Source organism: Mustela nivalis, assembly GCF_964662115.1.
Source record: "Mustela nivalis genome assembly, chromosome: 8".
NCBI lineage: Eukaryota > Metazoa > Chordata > Mammalia > Carnivora > Mustelidae > Mustela > Mustela nivalis.
The window spans coordinates 133,376,275-133,391,036 of NC_139027.1; the positions used below are offsets into that span (position 1 = coordinate 133,376,275).

The 14,762-nt window shown below is 44.5% G+C and overlaps 1 protein-coding gene across 3 annotated transcripts in view; it reads left to right on the forward strand.

Moving 5' to 3' along the window:
• Positions 1 to 1,796: 1,796 nt before the first annotated feature.
• The window catches only part of PTPN1 (protein tyrosine phosphatase non-receptor type 1), a 67,020-nt gene continuing 54,054 nt past the window's right edge, over positions 1,797 to 14,762 (forward strand). Inside the window, exon 1 of one of the 3 annotated variants that reach the window (XM_082744906.1) lies at positions 1,797 to 2,041. In XM_082744906.1, the coding sequence (XP_082601032.1) occupies positions 1,979 to 2,041 (63 nt within the window). In that variant the 5' untranslated portion in view covers positions 1,797 to 1,978. Of the gene's footprint in view, positions 2,042 to 10,102; positions 10,213 to 14,762 lie in introns of those variants that run through there. The other 2 variants (XM_082744908.1, XM_082744907.1) reach the window with 2 other exon arrangements.

Genomic DNA, 14,762 nt, shown 5'->3' on the forward strand with positions numbered 1-14,762 from the left:
TTCTTCCAAGGAGCTCTCAGTTCTGTGAGCTCCACACAAACTACACTCAAAGAAATAAGGGCAGGAAGAGAGCAGGAGACTGGAGAATCACCTAAATGGCTAAGATTTAGGCATTTAGCCAAGTGTAGGGCTTTCCAACTTTTCACCAGAATGGGCATCTTTGGTTAATCCCCCCCCCCCCCCCGGAATACTGAATTTCTAAAAACATTGGCTAGGATGCTTGGTTGGCTCAGTCGGTTAAACATCTGGGTTTGGCTGAGGTCATGATCCCAGGGTTTTAGGATGGAGTCCTGCATAAGGCTCCCTGCTCAGCAGGGAACCTGCTTTTCACTCTGCCTGCCACTCCCCTTGCTTGTGCACGCTCTCTCTCTCTGATAAATAAAATCTTAAAAAAAACAAAGACATTGGTTATCAAACCAATTGCACTTATTCAGTAATCACTCATTTACCTCCCTATTTGGTATTATTTGAAAGTATATAATAATGTGGTCTAATTACGTGCTGATCCATCCACTGACTATACTAAAAGCAAGATCTATAGCAATATATATACTCATTCAATCTTCACACATCTCTATGAGGTGGGTACTTTTACGGTCCTCATTTTACAAAGGAGGGAACAAAAGCAGAGAGAGGTTAGATAACTTGTTCAAAGTTGCGAGTTAGCTATTTAGTAGAGCTATAATTTGGACATTGGCCGCCTGGCTCTTTGAGCCTTGAGTCTCCCCTGCAGACTTGGTGAGAATCTTGGCTTCTGTGCCAATGTGCAGTGCTACTGAGGACAAGTGATTTTGCTTCTCTGTGCCTCAGTTTCCTCATCTATAAAATGGGAATAATAATCGTGCCTATATTGTAGGGTTGTTGTAGAAATTAAATGAGAACGTGTACTTGGAATGCCAGGCACAGTGCCTGCCACAAGCCGTCAAGGGATGATCTGGGATTCAACCAGTGCCATCAGGCAGCTTCCCTGGGCAGGCTTGAGATGGGAACAATGAAAAAGAGATGATTTGGTTCTCTAGGTCCTCTGACCCCATGGAGCTCACAATCTCTATATAATGTGCCAGGCCCAGAAATGGATGGCTTACAGTAGGAACCACAGAGGAAGGCAACCTGACCAGCCTTTCTCACATGTGCTTGAAGGACCACAGGTATAACAGCTAGAGTTGCTGGTGAAAAATACAGATTCCTGGTATCTGAATCCTTTTAAGGTGCTTCTAGAAATCTGCATTATTTAATTTGTGTTCCACTGAGTCCAGTCTGAGCAGGATTTCCTTGCTACTTTGAGAAATATTGAAAATCATTCCAAGACCCCAATCCATTCATTCTTGCAGTGCCCAGGATAGGAGACCTCAAACAGAAACCTTGCGTCTCAGATAAGGACAGTACCCTCGAAAAAGAAAAAGAGGCTGGACATTTGGCCTGAGGAGAAGGCATGCAGCCCTCGGCCCACACTCCAGCTTGCAGCACTGAGGCCGGTCCCGGCGCGGCAGGACAGATCCATAATTCTTCAAGGTCACTCTGTAACTCAACCGGCTGCGTTGAGGCTTGAACCCAAGACCCACCGGGTCTTGCAAACCCACGCTCCGTGGGCGGGGCTCCCAGGGTCGCCCAGGCAACCGGCGTGGGCCACGCCCAAGCCCCGAGCCCCGCGTGGGGAGGAGAGAACGCACGCCGCTTGACGTCTCGCGGGGCTGAGGCCACTTCCCCCAGCACCTCCCCCCGGCTCCGCCCCGCGGAAGTTATTGCCGACATTTTCGAATGTTAATTGGTTCTCTCACGCGGGGGGCGGAGCCTGAGGCAGCGCGGTGCGTACTTCCGGCTGCCGGGTTGACATGAAGAAGCAGCGGCGGCTAGGGCGGCAGTAGCGGCGGGAGTAGAGGCTTGCAGCGGTGCTGAAGAGCCGAGAGCGCGGCGCGGCCTAGAGCGGCAGGCAGTGCACTGGGCCCCGGAGGAGGCGCAGCAGCCGCCCTGGGCCGTCATGGAGATGGAAAAGGAGTTCGAGCAGATCGACAAGGCCGGGAGCTGGGCGGCCATTTACCAGGTGGGGTTAGCGCCCCGGAGCGCGGCAGGCCCCTCGCTTAGGCCGCGTGAACCTTCCCCTCAGACCCCCAGGCCCGGCCCTCCCTCTGGGTCTCGCCCTCCGCCTCGGCCCTGCAGCGTGAGGATTCGATCCGACGGCGGCCGAGGCGGGCCTCCTCTCTCTTTGTCCCCCGGGTGGGCCTGCGTCTCTCCGGGGCCTCTCAAACCCCTTTGATCCCCCACCCACCTTATATCCTCAAGGCCGGAGGCCGCCCATTGGGGCTCTCAGCGCTAATCCCTCGCACCCTGACCCCGCCCCCCTGCTTATCCACCCTTTGTCCCCTGGGGTTGATGGAACACCCCCACTACTTCCTTTTCTAGACTGGACCACCTCAGACTCTCTTCCTTTGTCTCCCTGGGGGGAAAGGGTTACTCCCCCCCTCCCTCCTTCACATTTCCTCTCCCCTCGTCTCAGTGTGTGTCAAGTCCCAAGGATGACAGCCCTCTCCCCCCTTCCTGTTCATTCATTTCGTGAACATGAATCGGCCTGCCTGTTCCGTGCTGGGCATGGCGCTGGAAGTAGTGTTTGCAGAACAAGACAGACAGGACCCTATGTCTCGCGGAGCTTGGAGTCGATTAGGGCAGTCAAACACACGAGCAAATCATTTCAGATTGGGACAGATGCGGTGAGGAAAACAAAACACCGTAACGGGGTAGAGTCACTGCCTGGAAGGTGGACCGCCTCAAGGGGGGCCAGGGAGGATCTGTCAGAGGAAGAGACTTCTGCTCTCTGTGCTGAATGGGGAGCAGGGGCGAGCCCTGAGATGATCCGACCAAAGTGCCTTTCAGCCAGAAGACCTGCAAAACCCACTCCTCTGGGGACAAAATAGTACCCTTCCGGGCAGGAAACCGGGAAGGTTAACTTTTTTTTTTTTTTTTTCCCTCTCTAAAACAGCGTCTCTCCCCAGTGAGCATCTTATCCTTTTTGTCCTGGTTGAGATAATCGAGTCCTCCCAGTCTTCATCTCCTTGTGGGTTACGTGGTTCATAGATTAAAAAAAAAAAGTTAGGAAGGTAGGGTTTCTCACCAGTCTGCGGCATCAGATTAACAACACGAGAAGGTCTGCTTTCATAAGCAGCTAAATCCTCTATAAAGAAAATATGAGCTCCTGATTAAATGTCATTGCGGGGGTTGTGAGGATTAACCAAAACCACGCTCAGTATCTTAAATAGGCGATGGACAGAATAGGGAGATTTTTGTTACTTGTGTGAAGGGAGAATGCATTTTATTCTGTTTTCAGCTTATAGGCTCAAAAGGCAAATTGTGAGATCCATCAGCTGGTAGTATTAAAATCTATTTTGAGCTCCACTTAAAAAGGAAGAAAGCTTTAAGCAGTTCTTTGGTATGCTTGACTAACAAAAGCCTTTTTTTGGCAGGCCTGGCTTCATGTGGATTTGCATCAAGCTTATTTGACAGGATTCTTACTAGGACTGTAATGGATATTAACTTCTAATAGACTAGTATTTTTAACCACTGTTATCTGTATAACTGTGCTGAATCAATATATGAAATTTGTATTGTCTCATCTCTGAGTTAATTGAATGAATTCCACTAGTAATTTTAAGAATGTGTAGACAGATTTTCTACATCAAATCTAATGCAGTAGAGTCTCAAGTGGCTTTAAATGAAAAAACTGTTGGTTCAAAGTATTGATTAGAATATATCCCATCACGAGTGGAGCTGGCCTCTAGGAAGCACTGGGGAAAATCTTTGGTACTGAAACTAAGTTGACAACAGCAAATTCATATTATAAAAAGTTCTTGGGGAGGAAAAAAACAGTTCTTGGTTGAATTTTATTTCTTACTGTTTTAGGGCAGAGTGGGGAACCTATCATCCAAGCATTGTTAAAGCCATGTTATGCACGCCCCAGCATGAAGCATGTTGCTTCTCAGTTAATTTCCCTCACCATTCTTATGTGTGGCTACCACATTTGAACGCCAGGAGTTAGCCACACTGCAATGTGTTGAGATTTTTCCAGCTTCTTGGTGGATTGCATGTTCCTGGAGGTGGTTCCTTTTTATTTTAGAGAATTGTTCACTATAGGCTTTCTCACCTATACCATACAGATACTTTTCTTTTCTAAAATTGAAATCAGAATCTCCTTTCCTTTTGGGGTTTAACAGTAGTTCTTTATTGGGCAACCATGGCATTTTTAAATAGAGTTCAAACGACCTTGAGTCTAAAGTGGCAAATTTCCCAAAGTGTGTGTCAATTTCCCAAAACCATTATTTTTCAAGAATTCAAAGAAATGTGTTCATCATTGGTAGGAAATGGAAGTAAAAAAATTAATATTTTATAGCATGTCACAGTGAGGGCAGCCCTCTACAAAGTCATTTTGAGCTTGTGCAGTCTGTTGTGATTTTAAAAATAATAGGTAATTTTGGCTTACAACTTTGTAAGTGAGACTGTGCGGTTATTTCTCACTATACTTCTTTCCTAACTAAAACAAAAAGATGCAAACGCTTGGAAACAATTGGGAGAAGAACAAAGGGTGCATTAGGCTTGAATGCTGAGGAATGTGGTGGCTTAGGAAACAAACGTTCGGGCAAAGATTCTGTGCTAGCCTACCTTGAGAAAGTGAGCATAACTGTGTTTTTAATTGTTAAGCCCATAGATACTAATCAGCATTTAGATATATAAAAAGTCAGCTGTGCTAGCCTATTAGATGGCTTTAAAAGTTGTTTTCTGTCATTTAAGTGATTGTGTGCCTGTTTGGAAAAGTGAAAGTCATACTTAGCGAGCCTGGAGTTTGAGTTGGTCTGGCTGTCCAGAAGAGGGGAGAGATGGCAGACACGGGAAAGGGATTGGTTTTCCAAGGCTGGAATGAAAGAGGAGAGGGCTGGAATGAATGAAAATAGCTAGTGAGCTGCCCTCCGTTTGTAGTTTAAGGTTTGGGTCAGGTGTTTTGCTGTTGGTTTCATCTCCAGTTCTTCGATTCTCTGACACTGTTCACTATTTTTCAGTGTGAATGATGTGATTGTTTCAGATAAAGACGATTGCAACAATAGCTCGTGACTTGAAGTCAAGATTTATTCCATGTTAGAGACAAGCTTTGTAAAGTGGGCTGCTCTTCCAATTGACATTTGTTTTTATAGCTGCTTTCATTATGAAATACGAACAAATGCCTGACTAGGTTAAACCATGCTATAACAGTAGTTCACCCAAATTCCTTGCTGCTGTGTACAGCTTACATTGTTACAGTCCAAGAAGATGAATGTTAAAATTACGTTGTAATTTTTACATCAGTACCATTCTCTTCAGAGAGAAACTATTTTGTGCAGAGGAAAAAGATCTATACACTATGATTCACTCCACTTAAAAAAAAAAAAAAAAGACAAACGGAAATGACAAGGAGAGATTGGGAAGTTCTAGTCATTTTGAGTGACCCATTAGATCTAAATGTTCTTGTGTAGCCCTGGTTTGAGTGGACTAAATTTAGGTGTCTGACCACCACTTTGGAAATGGTGGGAAGACCTTGTAATTGGACTCAATGTAACTGGGAGCACTCGTAGAAACAGTGGAGGGGAGGACTTCTTGCTATTAGTATTTCTTTGGCTTCGCTGGCATATCTATAGGTACACTTTGGTACTTTTGGAAGCAGGTAAACTGTATCAGATGGCTCTGAAAAGTCAGCCCGGGGATCACGGTGATGCGGACGACTGTCAGTTGCTGGTGATCTGCCCTTGGGCTCCACAGCTTCCTCACTGCGTTTGCATTTTAGCATGAATGGCTCCCCTAAATTCCATACCTGGTACTGAATAATGTAATTGAGTGTATACTGAATTTCACGATAGAAATACATTTAAAAATGCCCCTGTAAGGGTTTTTCAGACTATCAACTGCTGAAATAGTTGTGCCTTTTCTTTTTCTCCCCTGGCCCCCTTTGTGAATTGTCAGTTTTCTGATTTCTATACTGCAGAATGCTTTTGGCAGTTTTTGTCCCACGCCGTGGTTTTATAAAGCAGGTACTTTCTTCTAAACCTTCCTGCCAGCAACAGATGCAAGCTGCTGTCCCTCCCTCGTGTTGACGTGAATTTGTTCATTTTTGTTACTTTGTCAGTTTGTTCATTTGTTGCTTAATTTGTCACCAGACAATACTGACAAATAGGCTGGGCATGTTTCTTCCTATTGCCTGTGTTCTGGGGGGAGATGGGAAGTCTAGCTAGGCCATTGTCCAAGACCGTGTAGTTTGGTACCAGTCATTTCAGGTACATGTTTTGAATATCCTTGAGCGCTGAACATAGTCCTTGATTCCCTCTACCATATTTCATTGATTGGCCATGGCATCCCTTCTACCACCCCACGGGTGTAGGTTCTCAAATTTTGCCCGTGAGACACTTGTCATTTTTCATTTCACACCACAGAAACGAGGGCAGCTGGTAACGAATTAATACGGTCCCTTCACAGTCTCTTCACATCTTCCCCCACCCACGCTGTATATTCTTGACGTTATCCCTAGAATAACTGTCTTAAGAACAGACCTGATCCTGTCACTTGGTCAAACTACTTCTAGTGCTTTTGAAATACCTGTCCGGTCCAAACTCCTTCGTGTGGCAGCCAAGCTGCACCCACCCCTCCCATGCACATTCTATTCTAGCCACACGAGAAGGTGCAGCGTCCTCCAAACTAACTCATGCTTAGCTTTCCCTCTTCTGTGTCTTGGCTTAACACTCTGTCCAGGCTGCCTTTCCCACGGTCTGGCTCACGTCTCCCAGCTCAAATGTGCGCCTCCTCGCTTTGGATTTTGCTCTCTCCCCTGCGCATGTGTTTCCAGACAGCTTCATACCCATCTCATCTAAAACCCTGCTCTTAAAGGCACTGTTTCTGTCAGAGCCTGTATTCTCTTGAGTCCAAGCTGTTGAGGTCAGCATTTCCTTCTCTCGTTCATCTTGGTGTCCTCTGCACCTGGCACAAAGTGCCCAAGAAATGTTGGGATTAAATTGGTTGGCAGCTCTCTGCCAGGCTCTGGCAGTATAGAGACAAACAAGACCTATTTCCTAGCTCCCATTCTAGGAGGGGAAGGAATGGTAGAAACAATTAGATTAGCCTGCATTAGTACTGGTAGCAGAGGTCACTCTTGGAGAAAATCACATTTTAAGGTATGACCGACTGAAGCAGTTTCATACTGTCTGCTGTGGTGGCTTGGAAGAAAGGATTGAATTCTTACCTAGTGGAAGCTGATACCACCAGTTCGTTTTATAGGAACTTTACATTTAATAGCAAATTTGTACTTGGACTAAGGCGAACTTAATAGGAGAATTGGAGGTGCTCTCTCTAAGAATTACTTAGTCCTTATCCCTCTTGACTTGCTCTCATGTGCCTTCTAGAAGGGCTTTGCATGTGGTTGTTTTGTGAAATATTTTTGATTATGGAATATAAAATATGGTTCTCCATAAAGTAACAACCCTTACAAAGTGTGATTTTTTCCCCCCCTCTAAGTATAAATGGTAAAGGCAAATGTTTTTTGGTCTTTGATCAGACCACCCTTCCGGCCAGGAGAGTAGTTGAATCTTTCGCTTTTTTTTTGGTCCCAGCTCTGTCACTAACCATGGTAACTGGGCCCCTTCCTTTCTTCTTCAGTCCCTTCCTTGGTAAAAATGATCCTGGCCTAACTGATCACAGAGTTCACATCAAGTAATAAAGAGTCTTTAATGTACTCACAAAGAGAATCGAATGTTCCTGAAGTCACCCTTGTAAACACTGCAGTGGTTACTCAGTTTTGTAAGGTGTGGGTGTTGGTGAGTACAGTTAGACTTCAAAATGTGTATGGGTTTTGTGAGTATAGTTAACAACTCAAAAGAATTTGAGTTTCCTCCCCCCACCCCAAGAAGTACCAAACATTTGTAATAAGTGGGGTTCATTTGATTTAGTAATGTGGGAAAAGGAGTAGCACTGACATATGCAATGTGCTCGCAGTTTTTCTCTAAGTAGCAATTGGGTGGTTTTTCCCGTAAAAGATAGAGGAACTGATTCTTGAGAATTTACGAAAGATTCAACCCCAGCTAGGTACCCAAGAGTAGCTGCCCTTTATGATGTAATTTTAGAAACCTACATCTGGTCTGAACTTCATCTGAATAGTGTGATCGTTTACACAGCTGCCATGTTTGAGAAGAAAGTACCCAAGTCTCCAGCGCTTTAGAAATAGTCGTTGGTAGGAGTGGACTTCACAGTTCACTCGCTGCCGCCCTTTCAGCTAGGCAGCTTGACATAATCACGAGTATCATACTGACAGTTTATAAATTTTGAATGTCTGAAAACTGGAAACAAGGCCATTTCACATGGAAGATTTTTTCCCCCCTGAAATAAATAGTCCAAGAAAAGTCTAGTCCCCCATATCCATTGATGGGATGCGATGTGATACGGGTCCCACTGCAGACAAAATAACAGCGACTAATGACTGATTTTTCATCTTTAAAAAAAAAAATTGTGACGTGATTGAATTTGCAGTTCTGAATGCTTGTGATTCTAGTGAAGCAGTATATTTTCCACATCGCCCAGGGTAATTAGATCGAACTGGTGCTTCAAGAAGTTACTTTTGCCATATGGACTCACAGAGTAAACATGGCTTATTAGCAAAGAGACACTTAAAGTCTATATTTTCCCTGGAAATAAATGTATATGTGTATGTATCTTCGTACTCTGAATCTGGTGCAGTGCCCAGAAATTCCAGATCCTAATTGAGGGATTGCCAGTTGCTGAAGGAAACCTTTGGACCCAGGTGGGCTTGTGTCCTGGGCTCCTTCTCTTTTACTTGCCGAGGCTTCTTCCCAAAGACTGAGTGGGGCATGTTTTCTTTTATAGACGAAGAAGGAGAAAAAAAACCTCGGCTGTGTTTGTGGCTTTTGTGGGCAAGGGACACCGCTTGCAAAGATAAGATGAGCATAGCAAAACTAGGTTTCCAAAATTGTATTTCTTTAAATGTATTAGTTAGTGATTGGAGAAGGAAAAAGTGTTCCTGATTCGTTATTCTCATAAAATGTTTTTCCCCTGACCTTTTTTCTTACTTAATGGGCTTCTTATTGGTGTATCTCTTCCCTTTGAGGAATCTCATTTTACAATTGCCACACTAAGTTTCACCGAACAGCTTAGCTAGTTTTTATTCTGATGAGTACTGATTACTCAGAAAATTATACACTATGGCGAATTGCTTACAGGAAAGCGAACATCAAGTAATTATTCCAAATAGTTGGAGTTCTCTTAAGAACAAGAGGTTACTTAAAAATGCCTGTGGATGAAATCACTTCTCAATATAACTTCACTCAAGAGAACAAATAGGCAAGTTGCATTTCACGGAATGTGGTAAAACAACTTCAAATTCCCTTGATGGTTACACATTTGTCACTGTTATATTTATCTCTTTTAGATTTTGTCCTGCTTCATTATTTAAATAGGGCTTACTTTGCTTCTGCACGGCCAAGGAAAGAAATGCCTTCACTGGGTCATAAATATTTGTGTGGCTCACTTGTGCGGGGAGAGAAGGTGCCTCTAAGAAGATACTTTGTGGTCTTCTTTGGGGGAGGGTATTTTGTTTTGTGTGTCTTTGTTGTTTGGCTTTGTTTGTCCTCCCCATAGGAGTGTATCTTAACGGCATCTTAGAGTTAGGAGAATCTAGGAGCATCGCCATTGTTGTTCTGCCTGACCTGGAGACCAGCTCCCTGTTGCCGGGATCTTTGGGGTCATCCTCCTCTGGGATGGGGTGAGGGAGTGGGTGCGGCAGAATGGGGTAAGGTCAGGAAGTTGCATTAAGCCACATCAGGTTTACAGGCCCAAAGCCACGTTCCCGGAGCCGTCCCCTGCACACCCAGTGATTTAGCTACAGTAGGGGAGAGCTGGTCACGTCTTCTGAACAGTCGTTGAGAAGCCACATCCCTGTGATGCTGGGTTTCAGTGGATTTTTTATGCACCCATCATAATACCACTTCTGTCAAAGTATACTAAATAGTCCTTCACATCCCACTAACAGTTTTCTCAGCATGCCCTGCAAATATCAGTGTCGTGACTGGTATTTCATTTCCTCTGTTCTTGTCGCAGCACCCAGGTCCGCTGCTTTCCCCCTTAATTTTCTGCCTGCGAGGAAGGATGCTTCTGAGCGTTTGAGTGATGGCAGCATGGAGCGCGCGGAGCCGTTGGCAGGTCCTACCTCACCTTTCCTTAACCACTTGTTTCCATTTTTTGTGAGCTTGTGTTCTCCCCAGAAAACTTACCAAAACATAGTCATTGTGCAGAGAGAATCACTGTAGAAGTTTAACCAACCTAGTTGGGGTTTTTTGTTGTTGTTGTTTGCTTGCTTTTGTTTTGTTGGTTTTTTTATGGACGTGTATTTGTCAACGGAGCTTCCTCTTGCAACTTGCTCCACCACTTGATGACAGGAAACTTTTGTGTTTCCCAACAGACTTGGTTTGTTGGAAGAAGATGTTGTTTTTGAAAGTGGGAAATAGGGGTGCTGGGGTGGTGGCTCAGTCGGTTAAGCGGCTGCCTTCGACTCAGGTCATAATTCCAGGGTCCTGGGATCGAGCCCCACGTCGGGCTCTCTGCTCAGCAGAGAGCCTGTTTCTCCCTCTCCCTCTGCCTGCCTCTCTGCCTACTTGTGTTCTGTCTGTCAAATAAAATCTTCAAAAAAAAAAAGTAGGAAATAAAAGTTTTTAGGAGATGGAGCCAAGCTTTGGTTAGAAGTAGGAATCCGGTGTGTCCCTAGTTCTCCGGGTGAAATGCAGCTGGAGATGGGTGTGGTCCGTCCCCTAGAATTTCCTATCTTCAGTTTGAGGAGGTGGTTACCATTCTAACCACTTAAGAACTGGTTCGTGCTGTTGTATTGACAGGGCAAAACTTAGCTCTAATGGTTTCCCTCCTGCTTGTCTTCAAATTAATAAATTGTCACTTTTTGGTAATGTTCACACATTAGGTGTATTTTGGAAAGAAGCAAGGATGCAGCTGAAGTTAAAGGTGTAAATTGGCATCACACCCTTAGTTTTGTAAATGCTTTTAATGTTGATTTTTGTAGGTTGATCATAAGGAAGTGATAAGTGTGTTAGGTTATTTGTGGTTTGAGCTAATTTTAGTCTCCTGTTCACAGCTTGCTTTAATATCCTTTGACATTAAAACATGCTTTCTAGAAAGATTTTGAATGTAGGACACAATCTATATTCTCCACTGGCCTGCATTTCACAAAATACTTTCTCAGTGCCTTGGAAGTTGGACAGTTTGAAGCATAGTAATATTCTTTTAAAATCATTAATTCCTCTGCTTAGTGACATTTCCCCTTTTCTGGTGCGTGAATTAGATCCTTTCATCGAGGTTTGGAACTCTTGCTCCAAGCTGGTGGCTAAAAGGGCACCGTTGATATTCGAGGATTTTTAAAAGAGCGTGATGGACCCTGAGGTGTACTGCTGAAGCGAGGCTCTGGTTGGCTGTGTGTCGGAAACCTTCCCCACCCTGTGCCCACGGTGGATAGGGCCATTTGCTCCTAAGGGCTGGGCCTTAAATCTCTCCCCACCGCTAGTCAGTTGCACACAGGACAGTTGTGTTTCCAGGCGTTAGTCCCAGGCTGCCCGGCTACCACCCTTAACCATCCAGCCTGAATAGACCTCTCCCCAGGGATTTGTGAGGTCATGGAAAAACACGGCTGGGTCTGGGTTCTCAGTCGGCCTTCGACTGTTGTGGGACCTTGAAAGAGTTACACGCAGGATGTGTAAAATGCGGAGATTAGATGAGATAGCCTTACAGCATGACTCGAAGCTAACTTTCTACAAGTGCACAGTCACACGAGGAGCCAGGAGGATGGGGCAGCTTTTCTGGAAAACGTGGGGCTTTGTGTCCTACTCTTGCTGGACTTGGTAGCTTTATATGTTATGTGATTCCCCCTTACCTAATAGTGAGATGGAGCTTTACATTTCCAAATTAACTCCACTTAAAACTTTAAAAATCGATTATTATGTTCGTAAAAATAATTAACATTGCTCAGTGAGGGTGTAAATCCACTTGTTTCGTAAAATAACTACGTACCATTGATGAGTGCTGTTTCCTTAGAAGTTCTCCTTAGAAATCCTTTTTATGTCTAAAAAGGATTATTGGGTTTTGTAATTGGACTAATACCTCCTGCTCAAGGGAGAAGTGCATGGTCTGACCCACGTTCTACCCTCATTTGTAATAGAGCGCAGTAAACAGAGAACATTGATCGAATCTCTTCTGTGCCCGAGGCACTGCGCAAAGTGCTTTACACGCCCTGCCATATAGTGTGCACCGTAAATTGGTCTTTGACAGCAGGCAGTGTTTTAGGACAATTAGGTATCAGAGCCTTGATGTTCTCTGCTCCGATCGCCCGTGTCTGCAGGCTTGACAGCAGCACTGTGGTCACGCCCATGCCGGTGCTCGGCCGCAGAGAGAGAGACAAGGAATTGTGCGAGGTCTCCTGGTTTGTTAGGACATAGAAGAAATAGTTTGCAGTTTTAGACCTTGACTCCGTTTTCTGTCCTCTTTTCCTAGATGTCAGACTGGCCACCCACAGTCCTGTTTTGGTTGGTCCACACAGTGTTTTCATTTGTTTGTTTGTTTTTTTAGGAGTTTAAATTTTTGTCATTGTTTCTAAATCAGGAGAAGTACATACAAACCTGGATTTCTGGTATTCTCTTGAAAAATCTGAAGACTACCCTGTGTGAGCCTACCTTGGCCGTGGTCTGCTAGGGGCACCCCTCCTGCCGGACACACACGTGTGTGTGCTTCAGTTTAGCACAGCTCCATGGCAGGTCACGCCGCCCTCCCTTACACGAACCGCCCAGCTCTTGGATGTTCTTGAGTTTGCAGCTTCTAGTCCAAGTTGGGTTTTTCCTTGACATTTGATATTAGTATTAGAATTAAGATGATTTTAAAAAGATGTTTAGCCTTGCTAAGTAGCTGGTACACTGTCATTAGGGAAGATCAAAGCAAGGGAAGACTAGCCAGAGGCAAATTTGGTGGCTAGTCGGAAAATGCTGAGGAGAAAGCCCTTGATGTTAACATCCAGGATGAAATCTTGAACCAGGTGCTTCTTCTGGCCCTTCCCCTTCCCCTCTTCATGGTTAGCCCCTCCTACTATTTTGAGGAAGTTGGAAGCTGCCACCATTTTTTTCCACCTTGGGCGACTGAGTGTAAGGGTATTTTTGTCCCATGTTCAGCTATTTCCGCGAACTGCTTTTGATGACCAACATGGAAATTAAATTGGGACTTGATAAAAAGAATGAGTTGCACAAATACGCTTGCATTGAGAAACCGAAGAAGTAGTGTTTTTAATGACTTGGTTAGGGATGAGACCATTTGTCACAGGTCTGAACTCCTGATTATATGGCTTCTCTACCTTATTCTGTCCAGGAATGAAATAAATGGTAGTCATGATACAAGTAAAATAAATACGCAGGTTATAGAGAATGTGTGTTGTTAAGGTCTCTATCCTTGTTCAGGAGCAGAAGGACGTGTTATATTGTAGGTCATTTTTTTTCTTTGATCCTTCTTGAGCATCTGTTATCCCACAGAGATAATGTTGTATATGACAAATTAGAACAAACAGGGAAGATTCTTTACCATTATTAAACAGTCAAGGTCTTTGTTCTAAGTTTTGTACCTTTCCCCCCAAAGCAGAATCCCAAAAGGGCATCCCCAAACCAGTTCAATATTTTAGTACCCCTATATCATGTGACAGGATGGTATTAGCCATTTTATACTTTTTTGTATATATGGAATGAAAACCTAAAGAACAATTTCTCCATGAAATTTTTAATCCACCTCATTTCCTCTCTGTTTTAGATTGTAAGCTTCTTGCAGGCAGGGTCCATTCATTCAGTCACTCAGCAAATACATGAACAGCTTCTGGGTGCTAGGGCCTCACTAGACAGTGAGGATAGTGGTTAACAAGACACACTTGGTCCTCGCCCTTGGCGGCTTTATAGTCTGGCCAGCAAAGGGGCTGAATAGAGATGGTCTCAGTTCAGAGTGATAAAAACTCTCACAGGCCTAGGCCCAGGGCACACTTGAGAGCAGGAAAAACAGATGGAGGAGCTGTCAGGTAAGGAAGGACAATCTATAAAAGTAATGTCTAAGTGGGGATCCCACAAGCAAGCAGGAGCAAGCCCTGTATGTCCTCCAGACCCCGAATCTGGGCTCCTCCTTACCCTGCGTTTGAGAACATGGAAACGTATGTAACTTCCTTTCTCTTCGATTTTAACCCTTCTTCCATCCCTAGCACACATTTCTTGTGCATTTTATGCCCTCCCACATGTAGTTCCTTTCTCCCTTTGTTTCCTGTGCCATTATTTCTTACCTTGACTGCACTAATAGCCTCTGAACCCTTCTGATAGGATGGCATAATGGAGGTCACATCATGGCATTGACCGCGTGCCACCGTGCACTGACTTATCTGTGTAGGTGTCTTCCTCAGCAGGAGGTTGGTGTGCCGTCAGCTTGCAGCCAGGGCACACCAGCCACAGTGAGCTGCACTTAGCCGGCAAGTCAGTGTGGTACTGACTGCCGTGATCAGTGACTTGGCTGTAGATTTTATGCAGTCTCCTCAGTCTGTACAACTAGCAGAATTATTATATATTTTAATAGGCAAAATAAAGATTCTTTATAAGAATCTTTAAGTATAAGCCTGACTTGTTACGAATAAATTGAAATTACGTGGTTAGACCCCTGATTTGCAGCTGACACTATGAGAT